Source organism: Vigna unguiculata, chromosome 2 (genome assembly GCF_004118075.2).
Source record: "Vigna unguiculata cultivar IT97K-499-35 chromosome 2, ASM411807v1, whole genome shotgun sequence".
Classification (NCBI taxonomy): domain Eukaryota; kingdom Viridiplantae; phylum Streptophyta; class Magnoliopsida; order Fabales; family Fabaceae; genus Vigna; species Vigna unguiculata.
The window spans coordinates 18,594,355-18,612,337 of record NC_040280.1 but is presented as its reverse complement, the minus strand read 5'-3'; the positions used below and the strand labels follow the sequence as shown (position 1 = coordinate 18,612,337).

At 35.2% G+C, this 17,983-nt stretch overlaps 1 protein-coding gene and 1 long non-coding RNA gene across 3 annotated transcripts; both read left to right on the top strand.

Annotated features, from left to right (window-relative positions):
• The first annotated feature begins 1,475 nt into the window (after positions 1-1,475).
• On the top strand, positions 1,476-2,154 carry LOC114174363. Its single transcript, XR_003602682.1, has 2 exons — positions 1,476-1,590; positions 1,868-2,154. It is a non-coding gene; the product is annotated as an uncharacterized LOC114174363 (long non-coding RNA).
• Positions 2,155-11,907: 9,753 nt separating this feature from the next.
• LOC114174130 (folate synthesis bifunctional protein, mitochondrial) lies at positions 11,908-16,690 on the top strand. Of its 2 annotated transcripts, XM_028058895.1 has the most exons (3): positions 11,909-12,232; positions 14,344-14,410; positions 14,750-16,690. In XM_028058895.1, the coding sequence occupies exons 2-3, from the start codon at positions 14,344-14,346 to the stop codon at positions 16,225-16,227; spliced, it is 1,545 nt and encodes a 514-aa protein (XP_027914696.1). In that variant the 5' UTR covers positions 11,909-12,232; the 3' UTR covers positions 16,228-16,690. The 2 variants fall into 2 exon arrangements, with proteins under 2 accessions (XP_027914697.1, XP_027914696.1); XM_028058896.1 differs by lacking the exon at positions 14,344-14,410 and having other exon boundaries at positions 11,908-12,232.
• Positions 16,691-17,983: the final 1,293 nt, after the last annotated feature.

Genomic DNA, 17,983 nt, shown 5'->3' with positions numbered 1-17,983 from the left:
GTTTTAGTAAGATTACGTATCATTTAAATATTTATCTTGCATAATTTCAATATAAATGTTCCTTCAGAGAACAAATAAGATGAATTAGACAAGTATTATCTTACCCATGGTCCGCCATCTCCTTAGTAGGTCTCTTCCCGGTTAACATATGTCGCTCATATCTGCTTGGACTCGGGAGGGGTAATGAATGTGTACTTTTAATTCGTGGGGTCTATGCGTATTTATAGATTATTAATTATATCTGGCCACGTCATGAGCTGGGCCTTTGCTTGGACTGCAAAGTCCTTGATTATTTTTATGGAGTTGTCGGCCTAAGCCAGTTACCCTTTAACGGCTTAGACCGCTATTGTTGTTTTCGGCTTGTTTTATCAATGTCACTTCTTAGTGGTTTAGTCCGGGCATCTTAGAAGGTATATGGTGCTTGCTATTATTCGGCTTAGGCCGACTAGGTGTGGTACATCAGTTCTCCAGCCTTTGTCGATATAATTATGTCGATAAAGGGTGACAAGTGTCTGTTGTTTTTCGTCTGGGCCAACTAGATGTGGTACGGTGAAAAAACACCAAAAACAACCACTTTTGCATTAAAATACCGACAAGGAGAGTAAAAGTAGTAAAAAGTGGAATGTGTGAATATGGTAATTTGATGACATAATTTTTGTTTTGTATTGGATATGTAGGGAGTCTAATGCTATGAATGAGTCATTGGATTTATTTGTTTACCTCATATTTTTCTTTGATATTCCTGATTTCCTTATTCTTTTTTTGGTCCAGGAAAGGTGATTATTTCCGGTACCTTGCTGAGTTCAAGACTGACCAAGAAAGAAAAGAGGCAGCTGAGCAGTCACTGAAAGGATACGAGGTCATTTTTTATTTCCTGTATTTCAGCACTGAACTACTTCATAAATTATTTATTATTTATATTATACATTATACTTTCATTTGATTTTCACAAATATTTTAATTATTAGGCTGCTTCAGCCACTGCAAACACAGATCTTCCATCAACACATCCAATTCGTCTTGGACTTGCCCTCAATTTATCTGTCTTTTACTATGAGATAATGAACTCTCCTGAAAGGTAAGTTATTGGTTCTCTTATTCTGCATGGATCCGTTGAATTGCATTTGTTGCTAGCTCTTGTCTGAATGTCATTACTGCAATAAATGATTAAAACTTGATATAAGATGCATTTGACTTTTTCCTAGGGAAAGCAAAAAATGTTGTACCATATGTTGCTCAATAATGATGTCTTAGAGACAAAAGTGGTTGATGTACACTTGTACAATATCATTGCAACAGTATCTTCCACTCACTCTGTCCCCCTCTCAAACTTTGTGAAAAAAAATAATCAAATTAGGATGAACAGAGAAAAATAAAACTGCATGCCCTTGGAGAGAGAGATCATCATGAAGGTCGTAAGTCATTGTTTCAAGAGTGGTGTCTTTTGCTGAGTCACTCCTAGTTAACAGCATGATCATGTTTCCTTTTATTTTGTTTATACTAACATACTTGGAACTACTGAAAAGCTAATGCTATTATGCAGGTGAGGACAACATAAAAGCTGAAGAAGCCAAACCTACCGAGCCTGAGGTGTGTGCATAATAAGTTGTCTACTTTACATGATTTGCTTGTTGAATGCGTGAAAAGCCATCATATTATAGTAGTTAATTCTTGACAATTCATAATGTAGAAAACAAGCAATTTCTTGTATATGAGAGCAACTTAGGGTCTGTTTAGTTTGAGACATTTTTCTCGGGCTTTTTCAAAGATTTGTGCTAGAATCATTTTTTCTGAAATCAAACATGTCTGTATTTACTTTAGTCACTGTTTAAGGTTCCTTACTTTTAACATTCTTCTACTTCTGCAGCATTGACCATGATTCGATAGTCAGATGTCTAAGGTGTCAACAAGGGCATTTTTCAGGTTTTCTTGCAATGGATTTGGACCAGACAACAGGGCCATTTTCTCCATTACCAAAGCCAGAAGATCTGTGCCTTTCATTTATTTACTTCAAACCTTTTCTTTTTGTTGTCTTATCTGTTTTAAGTGATCAGTTGAAGCAAATGAACAATTTACATTTACCCTTATAAGCATCTCAATCCTTCCTTCATTTTGTTTCCACTTACTTTGCTTAAGATGATTATGTTTCCTATATGCTCCTAGAGAGTAATCATCTATACAAAAAAACGTAACGTGGGTTTAGAATGAGTAGTCTGTCAAAAAACTAAATGTGATGTGGATTAAAAAGGCAATCTATTACTAACATTAATATAAAAATGCTAGAAACTTGCTCTTGGAATATTTTCCTTTTTATTGATTGTGAAAAAAAAAGTGATAGGAAACAATTCATTTTCAGTTCAATAATTTTCTTTCTTGATCATAGTGGGTTCAGTAAATTTAAATCAATATAAGAGTTTTGAAAGGGATGATCATTCATGGTTGGTTTTGTAACATTCCGTTTTCATAATTTTTAAACTATTAAACAAAACATTTAAATTTTAATAATTCATAAGCAGATGATGACGTAGGCCAGTATAATATATAATACAGTCATCCTTAAAAATAACCATACATACACTGATCAACATATACAGCCCACACATTTCTAAAGGGTTACAAAACACCCGATCAGCTAAGCAAAATGGAAAGGCTACATCTACAACTGGTACGTCTAACATAATCATCTCACATCCCGGAGGGGTGTATCCTCACCTACACTTTTATCTGCTCACGCCATTCGGTAGGGACGATTATTGCAAAAGTAGAAGACACACCATAGAAACTAGAAGGGTAAGCTAACTTGAACGAAGAGCAAACCATGCAATTTAATTTATACTGAGGCGGAAAATAGGATTTATTACACAATCTATCAAAATCATCCAATTAATCCCAACCATAACACACACACCATTCTAGACTCGATATCCGGATTATATAAGTGGCATTGGAGCTCCTGGTGACTTGCACTTGAGATGGTTCCTAAACTCTGCAGAGTTTTAGGCACAAGGGGTATTCACCCAACCACTCTCAAGGTAAATCCCATCACCTCTATGATGGATTGAATTCATAGACCAGGACCTCCTGCTACTTCCCCCGACGTAATCCATCATACTCTACTTGAGTCTTAATGGTTACTAGGAGCGTCAGGATGCCACCAATCTGAGTCCTCATGCCCTTACATTCACTAAAACCACATTCCTTAGAATTTCCCTTGAGATCCTAACTCCAACATATTCCCATTCACATCAAATTCGCACTCAATTCCATCACAGTCTAACATGCATAAAGATCACATACAAGACCAACTATCATCATTTTAAAGCAATCAATATAGCATCATGTAAGCCAAACAGTGAGAAAACTAACTTCTACAGGGAATCTCGCTTAGGCTAGAGAGTCTCGCCTAAGCTAGAGAGTCTATCTCGCTTAGGCGAGTTGATCTCGCCTGGGCGAGACATCATACAGTGGCGAATTACAAATCCTGGGCGAACTCTCGCTCAGGCTAAACTGGCTCGCCTAAATGAGATGTTATCTCGCTCAGGCGATTTCAGCTCGCCTAGGCGAGGTTTCGCGCATTGACAGAGGTGATCTTCTGGTATTTTCGCTCAGGCGAGAGCGGTTCGCCTAGGCGAAACTACCAGGAAGTCCTCTCTGTTCTTCACATGCAAGCTCGCTCAGGATCATCCAACACCCAGTATCACGCAAAGGCAGTTTCAAACACGAATTAAACATACAATCAAGCAATTCAATCACTCCTAAACACAATTCATGCGAAATCTAGATTAAAGTCAGCTTCCCTTACCTTTTTGGCCAAGAACTAGATTGATGGAGTCAATGGATAGCAAGAGAGCATAATTCTTCCGTTTAACCTAGGAGAATCCATCATCAAGACAGGGGAGACGAAGAATAACATGATCAGATTCATAATTCAAAGAGTGCCTAGTGGATTCTAACTGGAATTGAGCTCAATTTGGAGATATAACCTACCTAGGAGGATGGTAGCTGAGGGAGGAACTGCGAAGGGTCCTGTTGGCTGGTCCTTCCAGAGTCTGAGTATGGAAAGGCTGAAACAGTGAGATGGCAGCACAGAAATGAGAGAGGGAGAAGGTTAGGTTGCAGAGAATATTGAGAGAATGAGAAAGAAGAAAGGGAGTGTTTCTATTTTTAGAAGGAAAGAAAAAGAAGCAAAAGAGAGGGGTATCACAGGTTTTGTGTCAAATTTGAAGAAAAGGTTTATGTAATATGCTTTTATAAACTAAGATTATATCATAATACAACACGCATAATAATCAGTAATAGATTTTCTTTATTTATTGGTTTGATAAAATTAATGGAATTGTTTATTCAGAGACCAATTGTTGGTTTGATTTATATTACAAGACATTCCTATTTGACATATCTAGGACTAAAATGATAATATTTATATACTTTTTATCATCATAATTTGGATTAAATATGTTTTAGCTGTTGAACTTTGTGAAATTGTAATTTGTTTTTTTTTTCAATTTTAATATATTTTGGTTTTCAAATTTTAAAAATGGATGAACATGTGTTACAGGCGGAACATGTGTTACAGAGGGGCAGCATGCAATCAAACCCCAAAAAAGAAGGAGTTGATATGTGAGAAGTACAGACGGAAGGAGTTGATATTTGAGAAGTACAGACAGCCAAAAAGGAAGGAGTTGATATGTGAGAAGTACAGACGGAAAAACCTTAGAATGGAAAGAACTGATCTTTATTAAAGGCACAGAAGAACAATTCCTGCCAATAAAGAAAGAACCGATGCGTGCAACCTCAGTCGGAAAGGGAAGAAATCGATCCTCAAATACAAACGACCCACAAATATTAATAACAGGTCCATTAAGAAATTATTATAAATTAAGGCCTAGTGAACAGGTAAAGGTATGCTTTTCTCACTAACCTACTACACCCCATATCAATCATTCTCTAACTTGAGCGTCGGAGTGCTTGCAGGTACCCCCACCCCCGGAGTGCAGACAGTAGGGAGATCCAAGAGGAGTCCAGGGAGGAACAGGAGGAGGTTCGACACAGAGGGTTCTTGAGATCGTCTGGTTCCGCACCGAAATAGTATCGATCAGGTACAATAACAATTTTTGTTAGTATTAAAATTTTCTCTACGTTCATATAAATCTGACCTTTCAACGCAGAGGAAAAATGTTTTAGGATTATTTCTATAATTATAACAAAGATATTTATTCAAGTATACACAACTTATTAAATAATCCAGAGCTCAAGAATGGTATTGCACTTTTTTAATATTATAATAGTAATTAGAATTTCCTTCATCTGCCAAAATGGATATTTGTAAATTGGTAAACTAACAACCATAAAACTAAGAGACATAAAATAGGAACAAATTTAATGCAAATCTAAAAAGGTAGGACTTTGAGTTTCTCCCTTTAAGACCACCCAATAAAATGCACGTGTGGAGAAAAGGACTTCGGTGATTTTATATCCAATAGTATTTTACCCACAGGACTATTCTAATGTATTTATGTTGTTTTTGCAGGAAAGGCAAAGGAAATTAAGAAGTTGGTGTTAAGTCCCTTGCAACTCAAACCAAAAGAGTTTAAATGAGAAAGTTCAAATTATGAGTCTACAACTGAACATTGATATTGACGTTAAGCCACATTTTAATAAACATTCACTACAAGAAAACCTAGAGCTCCAAAATGAAAACTAATAAGCATTAAGAGAAAATTTCTATGAGAGGGAAAGCTCTATGGCTAATCTCCAAGATGACTGTCCGAGCTTGGGAAAAACCCACTCATGAAGGAAACCTCCATGGCTGACCTACTTGGAATGGAGCTAGAGTAGCACTCATAATTCTATAAATGCAAGGCATATCTATGTTATTTATATGTTGACTTTGTAAATCATTCTAGAGAGAGAAACTGGATAGTTAGCTTAGGTTCATATTGTATATCTCATGTAAGCTATGGAAGGAGGAAAGCTACTTCATGTTCTTCTTGTATACATCATTATGAGCAGTTAAATTCTTCCTAGTTAGGGTTAAATGTAACTTCTAAACTCTCTGTATTGGTTTTATATATATATATATATATATATATATATATATATATATTGTCGCAACCGGAATCGCGACGGGACGACGAACAGAAAAAGAAAACTAGTTTAAAAAAGATTTGGAAGTCGCCACCATAGTTATTCTGGAAAACTATGGAAAACCATAAAAATAAAACAAGTCTGCGAAAAAACCAGATTTTGGATCCGGGAGTTGGTTACGCGTAGGGAAGGTGTTAGCACCCTACGCGCCCGCCCGAGGGCGGTACCTTTAATTAAAAATGTAAAGTTGATGTGATTTTCAAAATGTTAATTTTCCCCAAAAATAACAAGACAAAGATGTTAAAAAGAAACAGAAATATTTTTTTAATTTTTTGGGCCCGACAAGGATTGACCTTGGTCCTACGTATTCTCATTCAAAATGAGAAATCAGGGTTACGTAGTTCTTTAAAAGATATTTGGAAAACTTAGTTGAGAAAAAGATTTGATTTTTTGGGAGGTGAACCTGACAAGGACTGACCTTGCTCCTACGTATCTCACAGTGGAGAATCAAGGATCACGTAGTTCTTAAAAGCTTATTTGTTTGAAAATGTTGATGTTTTTTATATTTTGGAATTTTATATTTTTTTTTGTATTTTTGAATTACTTGAAAATATGTGTCACACGACGCGAGCGGTCGGACAGACACTGAAAGAGAAAGAAAACTATTTTTGGTATGTTTAGAAAATAAGCGTCACACGGTGCGAGCGACCGGACAGACACAATGAAACGAAAGAAAACATTTTTATTTTTTTGATTTTTCTATTTTTTGCAATTTTTATAATTTTCAAATATATTTGTTTTTTTTTTTTATAATAATAAAATAAATAAAAGGATGAAAATATTTAAGAAGAAATAAAAGTGGAAAATAAAATATGGGGTACATGAGTCATTAGTGAGGGTGCACAAAGTAAACACAACAACAAGCCCAAAAACAATAGACAAAGATATGGGGTGCATGAATATCACATGTGGAAGGTATATGAAGTAACAGGTGGGGTGCGTGCAGTAAATAAAGGGGTGTGCTAAGCAAACACAAGATGGAGGTGCAGGAATTAAAAACGCGGGTACACGAAGGAGTTCCTAAAGCAAAGAGGGTGTAAAAAAACAATTAATACAATCCAAATAGGGGGTGCAGAACGTAAACAGTATTCTAGCCCAAAACGAAATAATGGTAGGTGCAAGGTGAAACTATGGGGGTGCAAGGCGAAAAAACAAAAAAAAAAATCGTGGCAAGTGAAACCAATTGACCTAAACCCTAGCTGCCGAAAAAAAAACAAGAGGCAAGTCACCTCCCTCTCTCCCTCTTGCGCCTGGAACCAAAACCATGACCAATCATCATCAACACCTCACTTACTCCGGCAGGCCAGGGACGCCGGCGACGACGCCGACCACCATCAACGACCACCTTCACCGTTGCATCACCACACCACCGCGGCGCCTATTGACGCCGGAGACGTCGCCCTCGTTCCCGGCGGCTCAACGACTTGTTCTCGCGCATGCATCGACTCCAACCCGAAAGATCGTCACCTCGTCATCTCGCCACCACCGGCCACAGCCGTCGCGGGCGACACCAGTGTCCACCACGGTCGTTGGCGACGAGAGCCTATGCGACCTTCACTCTCCTTCCCCTCATGCGCAACTCGAACTGCTTCTGCGCGAACCCCAGGGCCACTGCCATTGGTGCTTGTACTCCGTTCAAAGCTCTGACTCGCCGCCGGCCTCGCCGCCGGCGATGGTTTCTACTTCTTTGTTCATCTATGCGCTATGATTAGACGCGGCTGATTGGGGAAAATGAGACTTGAGTGCTTGGCACTAGAATGGGGTTCCGGTTTGTTGGTGACCGTGTGGGAGGGATTGGTTTGTGGTGTGAAGGAGATGATTGAAGGTGAGGTGAGGGATAATGGATTATGTTTTGTATTCTTGGGCAGGGGAATGGTGTGATGTTGAAGTGGTGAAGACGTGAATGGGGGATTTGTATGGGTATTTTCTTGAGTCTCTGTTTCGTGTTTTTGTGCAGATGGATGATTAAGATGAAGGGAGCGTGACAGTGATGGAGGAAGCAATACGAGTGTGGTTTTTGGAGGATTATTAGTGAAGAAGATGAAGGATGGAATGTGTGCGAGTTGTGTGAGGATGGAAGGGTGTGACGACAGTGAGAGAGGTTGGTGATGGAAGAGTGTCATGTTGTTTCATTTTCAACCGTTAAAGGAAGAGTGTCATGTTGTTTCATTTTCAACCGTTAAAGCAACAACAGTTCCAACATACAAGCATATTTGAATCATGAACCAATAACAATGAAATACAGCCATCCCCACATGCAACTAATCATCATGCTCACACATAAATATTGAAGGTACAATGCTTACTTCTCAGAAGCTCAGAAGCTCCTGCTGGTGGTGGTCTTGGGTCTGCTCGTTCAAGTCTGTTGCCCCCTTGTCTGAGCTGTTTCCACTCTTTTTTTTTCTTCACCTTCACCTTGTTCTCTTTTTGTGCTCTCACCGTGCGTGCTCTTCGGATGCTTGGAAGTTGTGTGTGTAGGTGGAGGAGAGTAGACTTTGGGTTGTTGTTTTTTCGGTTTTTGCAGGTGAATCATGATGGTGGTTATTGTTCCCTGTGAGTAAGTGTTGGACCTCCCGGAAAAGATAAAGGAAAACGTGTTATAGGAGAGAAAGATTTCTTCATTGTTGGCGGTTGCGTGTTGATCATTGAGGAAATCCACAAGAACGACAACTTTTTGATTAAAACAGAGGAGATGTATGAAGATTAATGCATGGAACCGAGGGTTAATGCATGAAATCTACGTGGAGAAGCGACAATGTAAGAGAGAGTTGCAGCGGGTAGGTTGTGCTGGTGCAGAGAAAAAAAGAAGCCTTTTTTGCATGTCTAGAAAATAAGTTGAGAGAAAAAACATGGGACCCGTGGCAATGTGGCAACGTGTGATTGGAAGAATCTTAGAGTGCAAAGAGAATAAAGGTGGAGGTAAAAAATAAGATGATATGAACATGATAGAAACTTGTTACACTTTTAACAGAATGAAAACAAGGTAAAAATAAAGAAAAAGAATGCTGCAGGTACATAAAAAAGGAATTAGGTTGTTACGAAAATGAAAATGGATATGCATAAAAAAATGGAAAACGACTAAATAAAAAGGAACAAGATAAAAAGCTAATATGAAATAAAAGTGCAGTAAAACATATTAAACTCAAAGAACATAAAATAAAACAACAAAATAAAAACGAAACTAAATAAAGAGAAAGAATAAAATAAAATAAAATAAAAAGGGTTAAAATGGATATAAAAATAATATAAGATAATAACAATAATAACATTAATAAAATAAAATAAAGTGAAATAAAAGTCATAAAATAAAAACACAACGAACAAAACAAAAACAAGATGAAAATAAAGTTGAAATAAGAAAAAGAAATATATATTTATGCTCAATTAAATATTCATTTTTTGTATTATTTTTTTTTACTTTCTTCCTAATTATTATTTAGGTCAAAATTTATTTTTTTTATTTTTTTATCCGGACGAAATTGGGTGTTGACATATATATATATATATATATATATATATATATATATATATTATGTTTTTGTCTTTACGTGTTGGTTATTTGATTTGCTTTTGTTGTTTTGATGACTTGATCACTTATCATACTTCATCAGCATTAGATAGTAAAGACATCACATATGGTCTAGTGTTTAGATCCAATCAAATCTCCTAATGCTTGGCATATGACTTTAGTTGGTTTAAAGAGTATTGTTCTTAATGCAAGAGTTCCTCAACTTGGATCAGACATCCTGTGTCTGACACCCTTAGATTCTAATACTACAGACATGAGGTTATAATTATAATTAAGAGTACTTCCAGGTAAGGGTGAGCATCGGTCGGTTTGGGTCAGATCTGATAAAGTGAAAAAAATCGATATATCTATTCAAAGATGGTTGATATAGAAGGAAAATAAGAGTTTTCGTATTCAATGAACAAAAACTTCATAAACAATGTCATAGGTGTAGATTTTAATATTATTTCACACCTACAACAACAATTACAATCAAGGACAAAGTGAAGATGATGATAATGTTGTGCATTATTTGGTATGCATTACACATATTAAATTTGAATAACATAACTACAAATAGAGGTGATGACAGTTAAACAAAGGAATGACATTCTCCGTCGTACCTTGACATTCCAATATGTAGAGTGACATTTGGGAAATGTTAACAACAATGTACATACCATATATGATCAAATGATTGAGAAGTGCTTTAACTTTTTTTTGTAAACACATTCCTTCTTAAATAGAAATGTCCTATGAACATCGATGAAACAAATTGTATAAAATGATGATAAAAAGTGATAGTAGTTTGAGTGATGTTTTTCAAATTAGTTTTTCTATCCATTAATTATATGTAATATTTTATGGTTTTCGATCATAAATTGACATTTATATTGTGTTTAATATGTTTGGACTCATGTTTTATGGTTAAAAATAATTTAAATAATATACAAATTATTATTTAAGAAAATGTTTTAAAATTTATTCCTCCAAATCCATTTTATAAAATTTAATTTTGTTTCCACAATTTTAATAATTTTAGTATTAATAGCAATTTCAATTTTATTTTAATATAATTTTTATTATTTAAATTTAAAATTATATCAAATTTATACGAGTAATCGATAACCATTTACTTTTAGGTATAATTATTCGTATAGTACTCAGTTTGGAATTAGTGTGTCAAATAGGTTTTAAAAAAGTGTCAATTGTATCCAACTTTTGAAAATTGCTTCAATTAAGTCTCTTTCAGACAGAGTTGACTAACGCCGTTAGTCAACGTGCCACGTGTCAATATGTGGTTTCTTTTTCTTTTTTTAAATTTTTAAAAATTTATAATTTTTTTTTAAATTCTAAAAAAAATAATAAAAATGTCACGTGTCAAGTCCATGTGTGTGACACGTGGCATTATAATGTCACGTGTCAGTGTCACCATCAGATGTCATTGTGTTGATTTCGATTTAGTCCCCATATATGTCTTTTTGTTTCAATTTAGTACCTAAGTATGTGTATCTGATTCAATTTCGTCCCATTTTTTTTTAATAATTAAAATACTTTTATAATCCATTTTTTATAAGATTAAAAATAATTAAGTATAAACATTTTTACAAAATTATGTACTAATATTTATATTGTTTCTCTCAATTTCAGACTAAATTTATTATTTGTATAAATGTTATACTAATATTTTTTATTAAAAACGACTTTATTAATTACTTTTTATTAAGTACTCATGTTTTGTTAATTTTTATTTTTTAAATAGAACAATATTGTCTCTTACTAATTTTAAACCAAAATTTCTATTGGTATGAATGTTATACTAATTTTTTTTTATTAAAAATGACTTAATAAAATGACTTATACCACTAAATTTTAATATAAATATCAAATACTTAATTTTTGTAAAACTTGTATATTTAATTACTTTTAATTTTATAAAAAAATATTTTAATTATTAAAAAATATTAGGTCAAGAGGTACTAAATCGAAATGAAAAAACATAAATGGGACATTGCAATGCCACGTGGCACTGACAATGACACGTATCATATACAAAACCTTGACACATAACATTTTTATTTTTATTTTCAAATTTTTTTTTAAATTTAAAAAATAAAAAATAAAAAAAACTAGACATTAACTAACGATGTTAGTCAATTCTATCTGAAATGAACCTAATTAAAATAATTTTCAAAAATTGAGATAGTTAATAATATTTTTTTAAACTGGTGCCTATTTTCAACGCTAACCCCAAACTAAGTAGTTTAGGAGTAATTATGCCTTACTTTTTAATATCTCACATCCATTACATTGTTCACGATCTTCTGGATTCTTTGATCTAACACCACCGATCTTGTCAATCACTCTTCCTCCCATCCACTTCATCACTCTTCCCAAACACTGCCTAAGAAACCCATCACACCCCTTCATTACGTTTTCCTTATCCTAATAAAAAATAGAGCATTCATCACTCGAACACACACGCCCTTCGTCACGGACGATACTGCACATCCATTCACACCATTTTTTCCGAGCGCCTTGAACACACACAAAAGCAAGTGAAAGGAGGTACAACAGGTAAGTTCGAAATTTGCGACTAATAAGTAGCTTCTCAGCATGTTACTAGTTGATTGTGTATATTGAAAATATACTCTTGTTACCACTTTTTCTCGCATCACACTTTTATGGAACTGCATTTTTCACACACGAATCCATTTCCTCATTCCTCCATCTTCGTCCCACCGTCAAACAACTCCATTCATTACACAAAACAAAAAACACTATCATCCCAGTTTCATACTCCACCCACTCTCAGTTTCTTCACCTTGCCAAGAGAAGGAACGTGAGTCGGAGTTTCGAAAAGGAAGGGGAGAGCGTGGCGAGGATGGCTTGGCCGACGACGGTGTTCGGAGTCGCCGGCGGTGGATGAAGTCTGCGGAGAGGAACCGTGCGCTGGTCGGCTGTCGGGGGTGGTGGAAGTCGCAGCAGCCGCCGACAATAAAGGCAGCCCCACGTGTACGTGTTAGAAAACGAAAAAAAAAGGAGGAAGAAGGAAGCAGCAGCCCCGGCGATCGGTGAAGCCACCGGCGGCAACATGCGGCAGCGGCTGCAGCGCCGGTTGGCCGGACGTGCGTTGGTTGGTCCTGGGAGGAGGGACGGCTGGTGATTTTCACTATCAAGTGGAAGAAACAAAACCCTAGATGACTTGCCTCTAAAATAAATTTGGGTTGGCCCAATTTTCGCTTCAAGTACCCCCATTTTAATCTTTGCACCTCCATGTCTTGTTTGTTTTGGGTCCTTTTTATTTGGAGTTTAATTTTGGTTTGTATCGTTTGGGCAGGTTACATATACATGTTACGGATTTTTATTGTTGGCATTCTTCTTGCCAAAAGAAAATTAAGTGATCACCGAATTTTGAAATCCGATTTAGGGAATCACCGGATTTGGAAATCTGGTTTAGGAAATCACTTAGATTTGAAAATCTGGTCAAGAAACTTATTCATTTAAGAACTCACCGAAATTCAAAATCCAGTTTAGAAGCTAATTAGATTTCGAAATCCAGTTTAGAAACTCAGATTTCGAAATCCAATTTTAAAATGCATCGAATTATGAAATCCAATTTTAAAATTTACGGATTTTGAAATCCGATTTTGAAATTCACCGGATCTTCAATCCTCGTTTGTAATTAGTCTGCATATTCCAACTTTTGAAAAGCTCATTCAGTTTACCATTTTCTCTATTTGATACAGATAATGTACATTGTGACTATTTTACTGTTAATGATTTTGAAATGAGTATTCTTCAATTATGAATTCGATTTACTGTGTGGATTGCAAGACTTTGATTTTACTGTCGTTTTCTACAGCAACGACTTGTGTTCATTTTTTATAATTTAAAAAAGATTACTCAATATTTTATCATAATTAAAATGATTTTTTCTTATTATTCGTTTAAATTGTAAAAACTCTTTATTAATTGAAAAGGATGTTACAATGCTCATTATTATATAGGTATCTTTTTTAAAGAAAAACAATTATTTAAAAGAATTTGATATGAGTAAAGATTTCCCCTTTCTCCTCCAATCCACGAGAACACCCCACACTGTTTCAAACCTATACAAATTCAGAAGTGTCGTTGTTGTTAGTCTTGTTTCTCTTCCTGCTTCTGCCTGTGTATTGGAGTGTTCTAACTCTACCAGCCCAATTCATAGACACAAGAGTCACAAAAAATAACCATCTAATCAATATCTTACAGAAATTTTGTATGCTAACGGTTCTAAATCACACCCAGCAATATTAATTTAAAGCTTTTGGAGTCTGGGATCACATCGGTTATATTTCATTGCAACATACCTTAGAGCTTCATTAGGGTATTCACAAGGTAGGCATGCTTATCACTCTTTGCTTATTTTATGAAAGATGTTTGATGATATGTCTCAAAGAGTTTTGGATCTTGTTTTCCGATGTTGGATCTTAAGGGAAGTAAGCCATGTTATTTTAATGACTGACGTTTCTTGGTTGCATTTACTGATTCACTATATGGCCATTTTTTTTTCTATTAACTGCTGTTGTATGAAATTTATGTGGATTTTGATTTTCTAGCAGAATGTGAACTCTTTATGGTATTTTTTTCCCCTTGTGACCAATGGCTGGGGTACTGCATATAATATACACTTTGTCTTTCCTCAGATGAGTATTTTAAAGTATTTGGAGACGTCCAGGCATAAGGTTTTTGCTACAAGAAAGTATCTGAAAGGTAAATTTAAACTAATTGAACTAATGCAAACTAAATTTCCTATCATCTGATGCTGAAAACAACTCAATGAAGTTGTTGTAGTAGTAAAACTATTATATGCCCATTTCAGTGTAATCAAAGTTAAATAAAAAAAAGTTCATTGTAAGTTCTGATTATGATCGTTTTATTTTTTAAAGGAGAAAAATATACATTAAGTAGTTCGAAGAAAATGCGGTCAAGCTTTTATACTGAATTTTGAAGCATCCAAGTACCATTGTTTGTGTGTGAAAGGAAGGAATTTAATTCGTTATTTTTGGATAGTGAACTAAACCCAGTTACCATATTTTTTTTTCATTGCAGTACTCGGTTTTTCCTCTTTCCACACAGCTCCAAATTCCTCTGTGGAACTTCACTCACAAGAAGAGGAAGTAGTGATTGCTTTGGGAAGCAATGTAGGTGACAGGCTGCATAACTTTAAGGAAGCCTTGAAGATGATGAGAAACTCAGGCATTAACATCACAAGACATGCTGGCCTGTATGAGACAGCCCCGGCATATGTCACGGATCAACCTCGATTTATCAATTCAGCAGTTAGAGCTGTCACTAAACTTGGTCCACATGAATTATTGTCCACGCTGAAAAGAATTGAGAAGGACTTGGGCCGAACAGATGGCATAAGGTATGGTCCAAGGCCAATTGACTTAGACATTTTATTCTATGGTAAATATAAAGTGAGTTCTGATATCCTCACTATACCTCATGAAAGAATTTGGGAAAGGCCATTTGTTATGGCCCCTTTGATGGATTTATTGGGATCAGCTATTGACAGTGATGCAGTTGCTGCCTGGCATTCATTTTCTGGCCATTCTGGTGGACTCTCTGGATTATGGGAGGATTTAGGCAGTGAGTCCCTTATTGGAGAGGAAGGTATGTATAGGGTAATTCCTGTTGCAAATGGGTTACTTGATTGGTCTAGGAGAACTTGTGTGATGGGGATCCTTAATGTGACTCCAGATAGTTTCAGTGATGGGGGGAATTTTCTGTCTGTGGAGTCAGCTGTTTCTCAGGTTCGGTTAATGATTTCGGAAGGAGCAGATATGATTGATATTGGGGCACAGTCTACTCGGCCAATGGCTAGTAGGATCTCTGTTGAAGAAGAATTAGGTAGATTACTACCAATCCTAGAAGCTGTAGTGTCAATGCCTGAGGCTGAAGGAAAGCTCATATCAGTGGATACTTTCTACTCTGAAGTTGCTTTAGAAGCAGTGAGTAAAGGGGCTCATCTTATAAATGATGTATCTGCTGGGAAGTTAGATAGTAACATGTTTAAGGTAATGGCAGATCTTGATGTTCCTTATGTTGCAATGCACATGAGGGGGGACCCATCTACAATGCAGAATAGTGAAAACCTGAAGTATGATAATGTCTGTAAGGAAATATCATCAGAATTATACTCAAGGGTCAGAGAGGCTGAGATCTCAGGAATACCAGCATGGAGGATTATCATTGACCCTGGCATTGGGTTCTCAAAGAAAACTGAAGACAATTTGGAAATCCTGTTGGGACTACCTGATATCAGAAAAGAGATTGGCAGAAGAAGTTTGTCCATATCTCATGCTCCCATGCTAATTGGAGCCTCTAGAAAGAGATTTTTAAGTGAAATTTGCCCTCGTCCGGCGGCAGAAAGGGATCCTGCTACAATCGCTGCTGTCACGGCTGGTGTTTTAGGAGGGGCTAATATTGTTAGGGTGCATAATGTGAAAGCTAATCTAGATGCCGTGAAGCTATGTGATGCAATTCTAAGACAGAAAAGTTCTCACATGAAATCTCGACATTGAGAGTATTTATGCAGCAAGAACTCTATTGGTGTTGTTCTTTGCTATGTCCTTCCTACTGCAATGTTTTCTGTAGAACACCACGATGCTGCTAAAGCCAGCACAGAGAAGCATCGAGTACAATGTAGCATTTGATAATCAGCAAACCATGTTCTATGGTAATTTTGTCTCCTGTTTATCTCATTCCTTTTTCTTTAATCAGCAAAAAGGCCATCAAATTAATAGAGGTAAAACCAAATAAAGATGAAAGTTTAAAGCCAAACAACATAAAGGTTATGGCTAAGGACACAACACTACTAAAAATGCTTGACCCTCTGATGTTATAAGTCTATCCCAGCCTCACTCAGACATAGTTTATCTCATTCCTTAACAAGTATTTGATTCACTGATTTTATTCAACCCTTCATTTGTAACTTGTTGATTCACAGATTTTGTCATATTCAACAATTTATGATTCCTCCAAAAAGTAGTTTTATTTCAAAGAAATACTAGCATAACATTTCCTATTGCTTGAAATTTATGCTAGTCCCACTAAATATGAATCACATTTCCCATTTGGTGGCCCCATTGTCAAAGTAGTGAGATCCACATAAATTTTAGCCTATAAGAAAATGTATTGAAAAGTGCTGTATATAAACCTATTACAATCGGCTTAGTAGTAGAGATTTGAAGTAGTTTGCAGGAGGATAAAAGTTCAAACAATATATTTACTATATGCAAAAGAGTGTGTTGAAGAGTCCAGTGATCTGTTTTCACTATTTTTACATTTCAAACACTCAAAAAGTGATGTTAAGTTTTCTAATATAATCTTTGCTGCAGACAATTAACTTAACCCTTCTTTTGGGGGAAGTAAAGGACAAGGAATAGATAAAAAGAAAAAAAAAAAACTTTCTGTCAGGGGAAAAGGTAAAAGGGCCAGGAAAAGGGTAAATATATAAAATACTTTTATCTTATCTGGATGTTTATGTATTAGATGAATATATAAACAAACTATGTTTAATTACATTAATAAACTTAATTTATACTTTTCTCTCTTTTCTTCTTACTTCTCTCGTATAATTTTTGTTATAAAAGAAAATCATGTAATTGTAATTTCTCGTTTAATATTGCACTTTTACATCAATGTTATTACACTTACACCTTTGTCTTTTGAATAATAATATAGCAAATACATACATTAAAGTGAACAGTTTTTAAAATTTTCAAAATTAGAATTTTTTATTTTTTCAAAATTAGAATTGACTCAATCCTAATTTAGTATAAAAATGTCATTGGAAACTAGCAAATGAATTTAGGCTACTCACTTGGGCATTTCACGTTGGGGAAACATGGTCCAAAATAATTGTATATATGTCCGATTGGGAGAGGAACGTTGTTCCATTTTAAAAGGAAATTTGAACTTAATTAAATAAAAAAAAGAGCATACGGGTGGATTGAAGACAGAACAAATATTGATACGTGTCATTGTTATTGTTACATAGTAATGATAATGTCACGTAACACACCATTGTTACATAGTATTGATAATGTCATGTGACTGAATAAATTTTTAAGAAATAATTAAAAAAATAAAAAAATACAAATAAACATGTAACATGTTTTTAACATCATTAGTATGTTACTAATGAAAAAAGATTTAATTGAACTCAATTTTTAAAATATTATAACTTTATTAAAACAAAAATGAAAATGAAAATCCACTTACAACTTTTTAACTCAAATTTGAACGAAATGAGTATTTAAAGTTTAGTTTATTTAT